Source organism: Molossus molossus, unplaced genomic scaffold (assembly GCF_014108415.1).
Source record: "Molossus molossus isolate mMolMol1 unplaced genomic scaffold, mMolMol1.p scaffold_m16_p_1, whole genome shotgun sequence".
NCBI lineage: Eukaryota > Metazoa > Chordata > Mammalia > Chiroptera > Molossidae > Molossus > Molossus molossus.
In genome coordinates this window covers 4476022-4490875 of record NW_023425344.1, presented here as the reverse complement: position 1 = coordinate 4490875, position 14854 = coordinate 4476022, and the positions used below count along the sequence as shown (strand labels likewise).

Here is a 14854-nt window from a genome sequence, read left to right as displayed (position 1 = left end):
TGCGGTTGTTCCCAGGGGCTCAGGCCCCCCTGGACCCGGGCCCTCAGATCCAGCAGGGATGACGCAGAGAGAATAACCTGAGGCCCTGGTGTGGACTGGAGCCCCTTCCAGAGTTTTCCTCAGGAAGAAGGTTGAGAATGGAGGTTGAGAATTGCGTGAGCATCTGAACAGAAATGCGTAGAACTGGGAGTGTTGGGGATCCCCGCCTGCCCTGGGGGCCTGAGCCCCGAACTGGGACCTGATGCTGTTGGCCGTGTGTACACGGGTGTCCCTTGGGAACGTCGGACTCCATGTTGGAGTCTGGCCAGCGGTCTCCGGTGCCCCCTGCCGAGCTATAGACACGGTAACTGCTGGGTAGATGGACACCTGACCTGTCTCAGCACCTCCTGGGCTGTGGTCCAGACGCAGGCGCCGCTTCGATGGGATCCGGAGAGAGGCCGTCACACAAAGTACATGCCCGTGTGGTCACCGCTGTGACAGTGGCAGGCAGGGAAGAGGAGATGCAGGACAGTGGCCTGGTCCACCCAGGGCTTCTCAGGGGGCGTGGCGGCCGAGCGAGAGCTCGCAGAGGCGGAGGGGGACCAGGCGGAGTTCGGGGAGAGCGCCAGGCACCGGGACAGCACAGACACAGACAGGAGGACCCCGATGTAGGGGAGGCTCTCGGGCAGGTCGCATGGCCTGCCCCCTTCTGTGCCCGACCCAGGAGGTGGGAAGGAAAAGGTGGGCATCGGGGGAGCCGGGTTCAAATCCCGCTGCTGCCACTTTTTAACTGTGCCCCTGGGGAAGTCATGTCCCCTCCCTTGGCATCATAAAAAGAACACCATGCTGGTTCTCTAAGGCTGTCAGGTGGGTTAAATGACTTGCAATAAGGGAAGAGGTTTTTGTTTTGTTTTTAGGATTTTTTATTGATTTTTAGAGAGAGGAAGGGAGAGGGAGAGAGAAACATCCGTGTGAGAGTAAAGCGTCGGTCGGCTGCCTCCTGCACGCCCCCTCCAGGGGATCGAGCCCGCAGCCCGGCAGGTGCCCTGACCGGGAATCGAACGGGCAGCCTTTTGGTGTACAGGGCAGTGCCCAACCCACTGAGCCACCCTGGCCGGGCGGGAAGGGGTTGGACTGGAAAGCTGCAGGAACATGAGAGAGTGGAATCGCTTTGGGGTCAGCTCTCCGTCCTTCTTCCTGCCACACCCTGTTCCCTCGGGACTCCTGCTAAGTCGGGGCGGGTGGGGCAGGGCAAAGGATCACCCCGGATTGAGCACCTACCCCGTGCTAGGAACCGAAGTCCAGCATTTCATTTTTGCCCATTTTACAGATGAAAACCGAGGCCCAGGCAGTAGTAGAGCAAAGATTTGAATTCTCGTTCATGTGTGAAGGTCTCGTAGGATCTTTCCGCCACCTGGGGCCGTGGGCAAGCACCCTGCCCTTCCACGGACGTGGACTGTGCTCCTCATGCCGTGCGGTGAGAGCTCCGGCCCTGAGGAGGTCAGTCTGGCCGAGCAGGACGGCGCAGGGACAGCCCTTTGCCGTAGGAGCAGCTAGGAGGGAAGACGGCTGAGCTGGGTGTGTCCGCAGGGCTCCGGCCCCCTCCGGCTCTGGGGCAGGGTGTGGGCTCAGCGTAGGAGGAGTCAGTGCGTCCTCAGCAGGTCTGTGGAGCCAGCCTCTCCCGGACCTCCCTGAGATTCGCCAGAGGGCGGTGTGACTGCCTTAGTGACCAAGGTCACATCCAGGCCCCGAGGAGCGGCTCAGCTGTCACACGAGATGAATGCGTGTCCGCCGTGCTGATGCTCATTCTTTGCCAGATGGAAGAGAAACCAGCAGTCCCCGAGCCTGGCCTTACCGCTGCGCGTCTGGCCCCAGAGACGGGAGCGGGAAGACAGGTGATTTGAGTGGCAGCTCAGGTTTTCACCGGATGCAAGACGGAGCCACCGTACTAGCTGGGTGTGTGATTAAAATCGCTTCCGTGGGTGGGTCCCTGACCGGCCTGGCCCGGCCCTCCCAGGACCAGCTGGCCTCGGAGTGTGTAACTGCCCTCAGCCTCAGTCCTACTGTCAGTAGAATGGGGCTAATCGTGCCTGCCTGTGGGGTGGGCCAGGGCTGCCGGAACAAAATACCACAGGCTGGGGGCTTAGACGAGAGACATTGATTTTCTCAGCATTCTGGAGGCTGGGTGTGCAAGACCAAGGTGTAGGGAGGGTTGCTTCTTCCAGAGGCCCTTCTCCTTGGCTGCTGGGCGGCTGTCTTGTCCGCGTCCTCACATGGCCATCCCTCTGGGTCTGTGTCCTGTGTCCTGATCTCTTCTCATAAGGACACCAGTCAGATTGGATCAGGGCCACACAGAGGACCCCATTTACCTTAATCATCTCTTCAAAGGACTTATCTCCAAATACAGTCATTCTGAGGCCCTGGGGTTAAGGCTTCAATGTATGAATTTGTGGGGGACACAGTGTAGATTGAGTAATGCCTCCCCAAAGGTGCCACATTCTAATCCCCCCAAACCCATGGCTGTGAACCCTTATACAGCAGAGGGGGTTCTCACGTGTGATTCAGTTAAGGATTGTGAGAGGGAAGTGACCTCGGTCACCTGGGGTGGCCCAGCATAACCACAGGCGGGCCCTACAAGACAGAGGCCGGAGCGTCAGGCAGCGGGAGGCGTGGTGATGCCAGAGGCAAGGAGGGGGCCACGAGCCAAGGGGTGCGGGCCCCACTGGAAGCCGACAGGGCCAGGACACACATTCTCACCGGGGACCGCAGAAGGAACTCAGCCTCGCGGATGCGTGTTGGACCTCTGGCTGCAGAACCGTGAGACCAGCCTGTGTCGTGTCCGGCCACTGGGTGTGCTGCCACCTGTCACAGCAACCACAGGAGACACACCGCGGCCATCTGAGGGGGAGGGGCACATGCGAGCGCCTGGGGCAGCCCGGAGGGTCAGCCAGCTAGGCGGCTGTGCCTCAGGCTGGACGCAGGGAAGCAGGGGGTGGCCGTGGGGCCGAGGAGGCTTTGAGGTCCTCAGACTGGTGCCTAAAGCAACGGGAGGTTATTCTCACACCTCGGAAGTCTGGAGTAAGATGCTGGCGTGTTTGGTTCCACAGGCTCTGAGTGCGAATCCATGCCCCGCCCCTCCCCGGGCGCTGGCGGCTCCGGGCACTGCTCCGCATTCCTTGGCTTGTAGATGCGTCACTCAACCTCTGCCTGTCTTCACGGGGCCTTCTTCTGACAGGGGCACCAGTCACTGCATCTGGAGCTCACCTGAAGCAGTTCGACCTCGTTGTCACTGCATCTAAACCTGCATGGGGGGTTCGGGGGGGGGGCACCCTGCAGAGAGCCAGGGCCGGGGGGCACCAGAGAGCCTGAGAGCACAGGGCCAGGCTGACGGGCCAGACCGGGAGGAGCTCGGGACTTGGGCCTGGGCTGGGGACATCTGTGCCTCATTCTGAATGTGTGTCCCTGTGAGTCTTCCGGCTCAGAACATCCTATTCTCCGCTGCTTGTGTGTCCGATGCCAGGGCTCCGGACTTGTCCTCGGTGCCCTCAGCTGACAGACGTGCAAGCTGCCAACCGCGTGTCGCTGTTCACTTTTTATTTCTGAGACGGTGTGAGGACATGGATGCCAGGTCTGGCCCCCAGCGCTGGAGACACCCGCGGGCCACTGAGGGGCTGTATGAGGGGAGAACCAGGCTCAGACGGCTTCGCAGAGCCTCTGGGGTCAAGGCAAGTGCAGCATCGTGTGTGGGTGTTGGAAGCAGCCTCTTCCGAAACACAAGTGACATCATTCTGGTGATCAGATCACAGAGGCATCATAGGCGTGCCCCTCGAACTGTTACTGCTTTCGGTTCAGGCAACTCGAACTCGCCGTTTGTTGTTGAGTTTCTCCCAGTGGAGAACACTGACCTAGAGGCCCGGCCACGAGAGCATGGGTCTTGTCTGCTACGAGTGACCCTTGACCCTCTCCCAGGAGTCCCTTCTTCATCATGGAACAGGAGCAGGGCACCGGCCCCTGAGAGTGGGGTCAGAATTAAGTGAGGTGACACCAGAGGGTTCCCCGGAACTGAGCCGAGAAGCCACACTGCGTGCTAAGTTCACATGACCGGCTCAGAGTTGTACCTGGTACGTAGTAGGTGCTCAGTAAAGGTTGGCCGTTCACATCACCAAGACTGCTGTTCACATCGGGCATCGTTGGGGGTCCAGGGTGAGCACAGGGTCCCTGCCCACACAAGATGCAGGAGGGACAGGGAAGAAGTCACTTTTTTTTTAATCCTCACCTGAGGATATTTTTCTATTTATCTTCAGATAGAGTGGGAGGGAGAGAGCGGGAAACATCGACGTGAGAGGGACACATCGACTGGCTGCCTCCCACACGACTCAGACCAGGGCCGGGGATGAACTGCAACTGAGATACGTGCCCTTGACCGGAGTCAAACCCGAGATTTCATTGGTCCACGGTCAGATGCTCTAACCGGCCAGGGCAGGAAGAAGTCACTTTTAATGAGTAGCGGTGACGTGCAGTTTCATGATTGTTACCTAGTTTCTAGAACAGTCCATGCAGTATGGTGAGAGATCCCACAAGGTGAAAACCAAGTTCACCGGCAGGGCTCACCCACGCTGCCTGGGACAGAGGTCAGGGGCCATGGTCAACCCCATCAGTTCACCCGGCAGCGCCTCCACCGTCCTCGCAGTGACCCGCTGTTAGCTCAGCCCCGTTCTGAAATGCCCTGCCTCCCGTCGTCCTTAGTAACCAGCATGCCACCCCCCCACACCCCCAGGCCTGGCACTGTGCTGGTCGCTCTCACAAATCCTCACCGAAATCAAACGGAGTCATTGAGCCGGAGCAGAAGACAGTCCCCAGAATTCCTCCCCACGCCGGGCAGCCCAGAGCTGGCCTCAGAGTGAAACAGACCCCTCCCGGGTGTCGCAGCCCCCCTCTGCGGACCCCCGAGCCAGCAGCTTCCACGCTGCTCCAGCGAGGTCTCCCCTGCATACGAGGCCGAAGACCATCCGTTCCCGGGAGCCGTGGGAGCTACAGAAGGTTCCGCATCGGAGGACTGGCCTCCTTGAATGTGTGGGTCAGAACATGATCAAGATAAGGTCCCGTAACGGTTGGGATGTGGGTTTAGGTGCTTTAACAACAGGCAAAATAAAAACAGCTGCAACAAATCCTCACCCTAACACTGGAGTACGCGGTATTACCAACTCCGGCCGAGGAAACCGAGGCTCCGGCTGGGCGGGGTGCATGCCGCAGGGCCGGCGGGGGGCAGCCAGGACCACCCGGCCTCTCTGTGACTGCCTTCCCCCTTCCGCGCGGCCTCCACGCACGTCCGCAGCAGGAGTCTGCCCCTGGTGGGAAGACCTCACGGACCTCCATTTCCCAGACCACTTTCCCCACCGGGCGATCCGTCTCGCTGCTGCGAGACTGTCAGTGCCGGCCACTCAGAAGTCCCTGCAGAGGGACCGCACAGGATGTCCTCACGGTCCTCTTGCCGTCTGAGCAGAGCTATTTCTGTGTTGTTTCTCGAACACGGCCGAGCCGGCGTTGCGTGCTCTGTGTGGGGGCGCAATAACTCAGCGGCAGAACCAGGTTTTATCGCGGGCTGCGATCTTTCCATCAAAGCGGCGCTTTGCCCACGTCTGAAATGATGGGCCTGTCCCCAGGAAACACCGTCCCGGCCCTTCCTCCCCCGCGGGCTCCCAGCGCCCCTGCTGAGCGCGGGCCCGTGGGCAGGGGTGACACGGCAGCTCAGATAGATCGATGCGACGAACAGAACTGGAGGAGACGGCCCTGCAGCCGGCCAGCCGCAGGGCTCCGATCACACGCTTTGCCGTAAAGCCCTGTTCTTATCACATCCCAAGTGGCACGGGCTCTCCGTCTCCTCCGAGGGCTCTGCAGGATCTGCTGGTGCGTCTCCTACAAGAAAGATCTAATCATTTTGCTAAAAACTCAAGCGTCCGCCCTGGAGTCCCCCCGGCTCCTGGTGAAGCGCGGTGAGAGTACCCCCCGTCATTATGTCAGCGCTTCTCGCGCCCTGGGCGCTGAGCCGAGCTTGTAGAAGCAGCACCTCGTCGCGGGCTCCGGGCAGCAGGCAGCTCGGGGCTGCTCTTCCCAGAGGAGCAGGAGGGGCTGAGTAAGGGCCCGAGGTCAGAGAGCAGTGTGTCCGTTTCTGTTGCTGCATCACAGCCACTGGCTTAGCAGCTGGAAACAGCTGACACGTGCTTTCTCCGTGTTCCCGCGTCAGGAGTCTGCGCACAGCGTGGCTGGCTCCTCTGCCCAGGGCCAGAGGGCTGGTCCAGGTGCCCACTGGGCTGCGTTTTCCCCTGCGCCCGTCTGGGCCTCCCCCACGCTCTCGTGCTTGCTGGCAGAATCCAGCCCCTGTGCTGCAGGACTGAGGGGGCACCTGCGGCCCCCATGTGGCCCGCTCACACAGGACAGCTGGCATCTTCAAAGCCAGCGGAGGAGGGCCCCTCGCTCCCGTCTGCTGAAACGGAGCCCGAGATAACGTCGCTGAGGAACGGGGACGGCCCTTGTCCCCTTTGTCACGCTCCCTCGGAGCATGTCGCAGGTCTGACCCTCTTCCCCTTCGGCCCGAGTCTTTCTCGTCCTTCGGGTGTCATGCTGATGTGACCACCTCTGCACGCCCTTCCCGTCCCCCTGCCCAGAGCAGGACCATTTGCCGTCTCTCTTCTCGGCCCTCAGAGCACCTGTTCCGACTCAGGATCATGTCGTGTATCAGCTTTGGGGCCTGTCCCTCCCCCTGGGATGAAAGCGGGGTCTCTCCTGCTCGTTGCTGTGCCCCCGTGACTGCCAAGGGGACACCCATAAACGCTTGAGGGTCATGGCCGCCTCCGTGCTGAGCCGACACGGGAACGGGGCACAGCCCAGAAGCGCCGTCCACAGCACAGCGGAGACAGAGGCGCGGGCCCTCCGCTGGCAGGGGGGGCCGGGTGGGGACCCAGCAGTCTGCCTCTGAGCAGGACTGGCCCGGACAGGACGGCGTCTTCCCCGGAGCTGTGGCGCCTGGATGACCACTCACATCTGTGCCCGGTCCTCATGAGAGACTGCGCAGGGGACTTCCAGAGGTGGGTGCGGGTGGGTCCCGCCGTGGTCAGTGGGGGGCCCTGGCTGCCCCTCGAGACAGGCCCGCCCCCTCCATCAGGCCTCCTTCGGCTCCGCCAGGTGCGGGAACTTCCCGTGGCCACCACAGCAAATTACCACGAAAGGTGGCTTAGAGCAACACGAGCCGTTACCCCCCGGTTCTGGCCGGAAGACGGGAATGGAGCGTCAGCGGGCGTGCTCTGGGGCCCAGGGAGACTCCTTGCTGCCCCCCAGCTCCTGGTGGCGCGGGCCCCCTGGGCCTGTGGCCACATCACTCCAATGGCTGCGTCTGCCTGCACAGCCCCCTTCCTTCCTGGGTGTCTGTGTGTCCAAATCCCGTCTCCTTCCTCTTGAAAGACACCAAAACCTAGGATGATTTCCTGGTGAGAGCCTTCGTGAATTCCACCTGCAAAAGCCCCAATTCCAAATCAGGTCCCATCCGGAGGTCCTGCATAAACACGAAGTCTGGGGGGACACTGCACCCCACTAACCAGGTCAGCTCTTCTTAAGTTTGCCACCCCCACCTTCTCTCGGGGCTGACCCCTGGGTTCCTACAGTTCCAAGTCAACCCAGGCCACGTCTTCTCCGGCTGCCCCTGTGGGTCACGGCCTCCCCTGGGCGGCACGGCCCCTCTGCCTGCCCCGCCCCGCAGCCTCCGAGCCGCGCCAGCAGGGGGCACCAGCCCGCGTCTCCCTCTCCCACCGGGTCTGCGCTTCGGAGAGGAGGGCCTGTGCCTGGGGGTCTGCCCAGACCTGCCGGAGGCGGAGGAAGGGAAGGAGAGGAGGAGGAAGGGAGAAGACAGTGGAGGGGAAGGAAGGAGGGATTGGAAGAGAGGCCGGCAGGAAACCCTGGGACGGGCACTTCAGCATCAGCGGCATCTCGGGCTCATGCTCCCGGCCCCGGCCGCTCCCTCGCTGATCCCCACGCCCCAGACGGGGTCGTCTCCGTCCCAGTGATGCCTCATGGGACGGCTTTGCGCTGGCTGCTGTTTCCACGTTTGCCAAGTGTTTGTTGTCTCTGCCGTGTCTTGGGAACCCTCGGGAGACGCCCCGGCGGGAACCGGTGTTTGCTGACCTGATCCGCCAGCGCGCACGCTGAGCCTTCCGCCTGCATTTTAATTTTCTGAGCCCTCAAGTTCGTCCTCCCCGTGGGGACGCCACGGACAGTCTCCAGGTCCACCGTGGATGTTCGTGGGCGGCAGTGGGTTCGTGTACTCCATGCCCGTCAGTGTGTCCGTGGGCTCCCAAAGTCAAATGGAAACGGACACTTAAACACGTAGGTTGAGTGTTTCTTTCATCCCCAGAGCCGTGAACATCGCCTCGTGTTATTACAAATAAGCACTGTGGTTTTCGGGCAGGATTACTAGTAGGTAAACCAGGCACAGTCACTTCTTTGCAAGAAAGCTGTCGTTGGTCCAGAAGCTTTGACGTCGACCTCAGTGAGAGCGTCCGCCTGCATTTTGAGACGGTGGCTCAGTACCGAGCCTTCCAGTGGGTGTGCCGGCCGTAAGGAATCGGGGTGCAGGACGTCTGTGGGGCCTCGCAGCGTCCTCCGCTCCTCTCACCCTGTCCCCTGCGTGTGGACAGAGACCCTCTGCTCTACCAAACACGCGGGCTCCTGTGTTCTGTGGCAATTGGACTTGGGCTTTGGGCTCCCACGTTGGCCTCTGCGCTGTCCAGTCTTGGCAAGGGCCCCACCAGCGGTGTAGCCAGAACCCAGCATCCTCCTCACCGATCAGCCCCTCAGCCCGGTGACGTCTGACGCCTTCGGCAGGAGGCCCAGGAGGTCGGCCTGGCCAGCAGTTTCTCGTAATAATTTTCCACCTTCCGACCCGTACCCGCTCCAAGCTGTAAATCTTGTGTACGTGGTACACGGATGGGGCCACATTGGTTTTCGTTGTACATTTCTTTTGTTTCTGCTGTGTATCAGAGAGAGGGGGGGAGAGAGAGAGAGAGAGAGAGAGAGAGAGAGAGAGAGAGAAAGAGGCGGTAGTTTTGTTTAGTTTTACCACCTTTCAAGCCGATCCACCAGGACCACTCACACACTCAGACCCCACAAAAACTGGCTGCGGGCTGGGGTGGCCCGTCTCTGTCTTGGACAAGCTCCTGACCTCCCTGTCTATAGAATGGAGACCGCTGTCCAGCAGGGTCTGTCCCTAGCCAGGTGGGAGGGCTAAGGTACATCAGGAAGGGCCAGTGTCCACACCTGCCGGCAGGGACCACTTGCACAATGAGCAGTCACCTGGGGAGATGAGAGGCCAGACACCTAGAATATTCCAGCCCTGGCCGGTTTGGCTCAGCGGGTAGAACGTCGGCCCACAGAGAGTCCCGGGTTCAGTTCCCTCTAAGGGCATGTACCTCAGTTGCAGTTTGTCCCTGGCCCTGGTTGGGGTCGTGTGGGTGGCAGCCAGTTGATGTCTCTCTCTCTCACATCGATGCCCCCCCGCCACTCTGTCAGAAGATAAATGCAAAAATGTCCTCGGGTGAGGATTAAGAAAAAAAGAATATTCCAGAAAAGCAATATTCACACCACGTCCTCGCAGTTCCGGGAAACGAGGAAGCATGAGCAGAGGCACCGTGGTCACAGTATTACCCCCGCTCGGCTGAGGCCGGCGTCGGGGGGCAGGCGGTGGCCCTGCGGGCATCGGTCCCAGGCTCCGTCTGTCCGGTGCTTCTGTGGCTCCAGGAGGCGCGTTCTCAGTTTCTCTGTCTTCTGTTCCAGAGACATCAAGCCAGACAACATCCTGTTGGACGAGCACGGTGAGCCCCCCGCGGCGCCTTGTGGAAAGGGGGAGGGGCGGCTCTGGGAAGCAGGGGGTCCACTGAGTCGGTTTGAAGATCCTCTGGGAAGCCTTTTGTTGGCTTCAGCCCTGGTGGGTGAACATCCGTGTGACTGGTCAGCGTCCACAAGGTGAGTGGGCTGGTGTATTGGAAGGTCTCACGTCCGAAGCCGGGGCGGTCGCTGTCGGGTGTGAGGAGGACAGCGTGGAAGTGGGGGTGAGACGGAGGCTGAGATGCCCTGGGGCCCCCACTTGGGGACCCATGGCTTCGGGAGGCGCCCCCCTCTCTGCGCCTCACTGTCACCTGCCAGACATCGTCCAGATCGACCCGGGGATCACATGGGTTAGTGCACAGCTGGCGAGCCAGAAATCAATAATCGATAACCCGCTAAGCCCCCCCTCACCCAGACCCAAGGGTTCGTGCGCATTTGGAGCCTGGCCATCTCCTTACACTGATCGAGTGGGTCTTTTGTTTTTAATCCTCACCTGAGGATATTTTTTCATTCTTGTTCAGATAGAGTGGGAGGGAGAGAGAGGAAGAGAGGGAGAGAGAGAGAAACATCCATGTGAGAGGGACACATCGACTGGTTGCCTCCCGCATGGGGATGAACCGTAACAGAGGTAAGGGCCCTTGATGGGAATCGAACCTGTGACTCATTGGTCCGCGGGCCGACGCTCTAACTGCTGAGCCAAGCCGGCCAGGGCTCAAGTGGACCTTAAGCGGGGCCAGAGAACCTGCGTCCTCACAGCGCCCACACGGGGCCGCCTCTGTGGGTCCAGGGACCACCCTTGGAGGAGCAGGTGCCATGCCTGTGGCTGTCCTCCTTCAGTCTTGTGGGGATCTCCAGGGGGACTTGGTAAGAATCAGGGGCCAGCCCTGACTGGCTTCAGCGAGCCCTGGCCCCTGTGTTCGGGGTCAGCCCAGGGAGGGGATGCCCAGCCCCGTCAGGCCCACGGGTCGAGGTGCACCCGTGGTCTAAGCCAGCTGACCTGACCGTCCACCGTAGTCAATGCCGACGGCAGCTTTGCAGAGTAAGGCGCCGTCTCGGGCTCTCGGGAGGGTGGGCTGCAGGGAGCAGTGGGGGTTTTTCTGAGGTGCTGCCGCTTCTGCGTGACCACGCCCCATGCCTGCAGGCCGAGGCCGTGGCTTCTTCTCCAAGCCCCTGTGGAAGCCCGGGTGCGTGGCCAGTGTGTCTCCTGTGTCCTGTCATATTCCATAAGCCCCTCGGTATCAGGAAGTGGCCCCGAGGTGGTGGTGGGACCTGGGCTCGAACTTCCTGCCAGCTGGGACCAGGCTGAGCGCTTGGGGCAGTGGGTTGAAATCCTTGTGCTCCTCACTGGACGCTCAGTGATGGCCTCGAGATGCCAGGGGAACTGGGCAGAGCCCAGCGCACAGACCAGGGTCCTCAGCTTGTACCTAAAAGTCAGGATCCCTGGATGTGAGCTCAGCTGGCCCCCAACTAGCCATGGGTCCTTCCTTGGGCAAGTTGCTCCACCTCCCTGGGTCTCGCCTCCCGGAAAGGAAATAAAACAAGTGGTGCCCCCTTGCAGGGCTGGTGAAGGTCTGAGACGAGACCCCGAGGGTCAGCTGTACACAGGGCATGCGAGTGCCCGCGGGGCTTGTACTACCAGGCTCTCCCTGTCCCTCTGTGCCCAGGGCCAGGCCAGGTCGCTGAAGCGGGCGAGGTGGGCTGGACTGTGCAGGCCCCGTGCAGGGCTGTCCGGGAAGCCAGGGGTCCGGGGGACCGTCTTCGGGAGGATCCCAGGGCCCTGCCCTAATGACTGAGGGACACTTGGACAAAGGCCTTTCAGGCCCTGGACAAATGACCAGAAGCACAATTAAGGCAGGAACAGAAGGTAGTAGGAATACTCCAGCCCCTTCATCTGTGAGGATAAGACGCTCGGAGCCTGTAGCAGGGTCTGGGCCTTTCTGCGGCCGTGGTTCCCAGAGCCGGCCACGGAGCTCCCAGAGCCGCTGCAGGTGGGCGGGCTGCTCCCACGCCCTCTGTGCTTCCTCGTCCTTGCCCTCTAGGACTCTGTCCGTCCCTTCCCCTCTCCCTTTCTGCACATGCTCTCAACCTCCGACCTCAGCCCTTTCTCACTTTCCTCCGGATCGCCCTGTTCTCTGAGCTCTCCACCCATCGTCACCCCCTGCATGGTGTACACGGGGTCCTGCCCCTGCCCACACACGCCCCAAGGGCCTCGGGACCCGCCCTCCTCTGTCCTCCAGGCTCCTGTTTCAGCAAGCGTGTCTGCCAGGCATTGGGACAGAGCGCTGAATACACTATTTCATACTAAGGGGTGAATGACTTACCACCCCCTCCCCGTTCATGTCCAGTGAGTACCTTCACAGGCAGTGCAGGGAATTCTCAGGGACACACGACCCCTCAGGAGAGACGGCCCTCCTCTCCCTCGTGTATGACCAGAGATGCTCGTCAGCCTGTGTTATTTTTTCCTTAGTCATCGTTGCCTTTTTGTCTTCAGCTTTATTGAGTTACGACTGGGAATTAAAAATTGTCTCTGTTTAGGTGGTACAATGTGATTTTTCAGGACGTACAAGATGATGATTTAATGTATGCATACACTGTGAAATGCTGCCACAGGGGAGTTAATGAACACCTCCGTTGCCGCACACACGTGCCTTCTGATTGCGCGCGGCGAGAACGTTTGAGGTTCACCCCCTTAGCGAACGTCAAGTAGACAAAGCGGTATCATTAACGGCAGTCACCACGCTGTACATTACATCCCCTTGACCTTTGGTTAATTGCATCACAAAACAGCTTGCCAAACAGATAATTATGCGTTGCTGTTTAGAGAGTCCGATCATCAATCTCATGAAGTGTTTTCTCAGAGAACAAGTTGGTTGGCTGTGTTTACAATGAACTACACACACATTAATAATTCATTAATGATATTCGAAATCTGCTGCTTACACAACATCCATGACTCAGGGAGCTTCCCCGCTACCCCAGGGGCTGCTTGGCTCTGAGATCCTCCAGGGTGGACGTCACTCGGATCCTGCGCCGAGGTTTGGTCCCTTGGCCAGCAGCAGAAGCAGAGAGACCGAGCTGGGGGGAGTGGAGCTGGAAGGAGGTGCAGCATCGTAGGAGGCGGGAGGGGGAAGAGTTGGGGGTGCTTTGGGGCCGAGGGCAGAGCTGGAGGAGGTGGATGTAAACCGTGGAAGAAGGTGGAGGATGGCCCTCGCTTCTGCTGGTACCGCAGGGCTGGGGAAGGAGTAGCCCCGTGGCTGTGTGCAAACAAGAAGCGTCCAGTGAGCTCACAGGTCAGGGGGTTAAGTTCTCGTAGGCAGGCTTGCTCCTAAGACGGAGGGCAGATGGGCTCAGCCAGGCAGCCCCGGTGACCTTGGCTGTGCTCACTCGCCGCCCGAGGGGCGCCTGGCTGCCGCGGGTACACCAGTGGCCCGGCCGGTTGACTGCGGGACTCCGCCCTGCTCCTCACGACCCCTGGCCCCCAGCAGGCCAGCGTCGCGTGGCCTGGCGTGGCTACAGCAGAAACCAGAGCAGGGAACACCCAGTCACTCAAGGCCTCCACCTGTTCCCACTGCTGCCATCCCAGGGGGCAAAGCAAGTCACGTCTCGCCACCTAGAGGCGAGGGAGGACACTGCCCAGTTAATGGCCACAGTGTGGTGCAGAGTGTGGCCATCCACGCACTGTCTGGCAGAGGCCATGGCACAGAGGGGCCGCCTGCCACATGGGCAGCTCTCTTCCCAGATGGGCAGGGACGAAAGTCAGAGACCGGGCAGCACCTGCATTTGCCCGGGGCGTCCTTGGGGCCCTCGGTCAGGGTTCACTGATCACGCAGCTCTGTCCTTGTCCGTATCCGGGAAAGTGCCCCTTCATTCTTGGAGGCACTGTGCCAGGTGACCGAAGGACATGGAGCCCCTGTGGTCAAGGGTGGTGGTTCTCAGCCACGCTGCACATCGCCCAGGAGCTGTGACATGTTCAGAGGCCAGTGCTGGGGGGGGGGTTCTGAAGACCCCCAGTGTTTCTGAGGTGGAGCCAGGGCTCAGGAAGAATAGAGAGGTCATTCTGATCCAGCAGGGTCAGCGCTGGGACCAGCAGGGGTGAGCTGTGCAAGAGCAGGTGGTCAGCGAGGCTGGGGAGGAGGATGGAGGGCTTCCTGGAGGGGGCGTCCATGTGGGACCCTGCAGATGAGTGGGATCAGCAGAGCATTTGGGGTCATGGCATTCCCGGGGGCGGGCGAGTGAGAAGTCTCCACCCACAGGAGGCGGTGAAGACACGCCCCCCACACACCTTTCTGACTTCTCCGCAGCTGGGCCATGCAGTGTGGGGCCCAGCCTTCATTTTCTGTGATCTGATGCTTGACTACTTCACACTCCAGGCCACTGTCACCTGTCCCAGTCACCCGGGGTCAGACGCTCAGGCCGCCCTGCCCCAGACCCCGATGGCACTCGGACTAGCCCCCTAAGCCTGCTGGCCTGCCTCCCCGTTCCTCCCCACAGAAACCACCAGAAAGGTTCCTGCCCACGGCCCCCCTCCCTCTGCCTCTGGGTGCCCCTCCTCTCAGGACCTGGAGTGACAAGCTCTCTCCTAACGTCGCTTTACCGCCGATTTCTATGAACAGTGGACAGTAGCGCGCTCATTCACGGGGCTCACTTCAGACAGCGGCTGCTCCATCTGTCGCCAGCCTATCTGTTGATAACTGTGATGCGTGCTCCCCCAAATGGCGGTGGCCTGCAGCATCGACACCCTCTTCTCCTTGTCGAAACACTAGAGGCAACCCCCGTCCTGCCCAGAGGAGGAGGCTCCGGGAAATGACCAGCCGGGCGCGTGTGCCCGAGCCCTGGGGCGCAGGGGCTGGAGCCGCTGAGGGGTGGGAGAAGCCACCCCGACGAGCCGGGCAGAGGGGTGTCTGCTGAGCTGAGGACCTGGCAGCGGGGTTGTTATTCCCGGTGGGGTTCCGAGAGTTTACGGAACAGTGTAGGAATGCCTCTGGGTGTCCTTGGTGTTGGG

General features: G+C 60.8%; 1 protein-coding gene across 2 annotated transcripts in view; it reads left to right on the top strand.

Moving 5' to 3' along the window:
• STK32B (serine/threonine kinase 32B) overlaps positions 1-14854 on the top strand; it is a 203719-nt gene that overhangs the window by 147832 nt on the left and 41033 nt on the right. For both annotated transcript variants that reach the window (XM_036278097.1, XM_036278103.1), the window contains one exon: positions 9802-9839. In XM_036278097.1, the coding sequence (XP_036133990.1) occupies positions 9802-9839 (38 nt within the window). The remainder of the gene's footprint in view (positions 1-9801; positions 9840-14854) is intronic.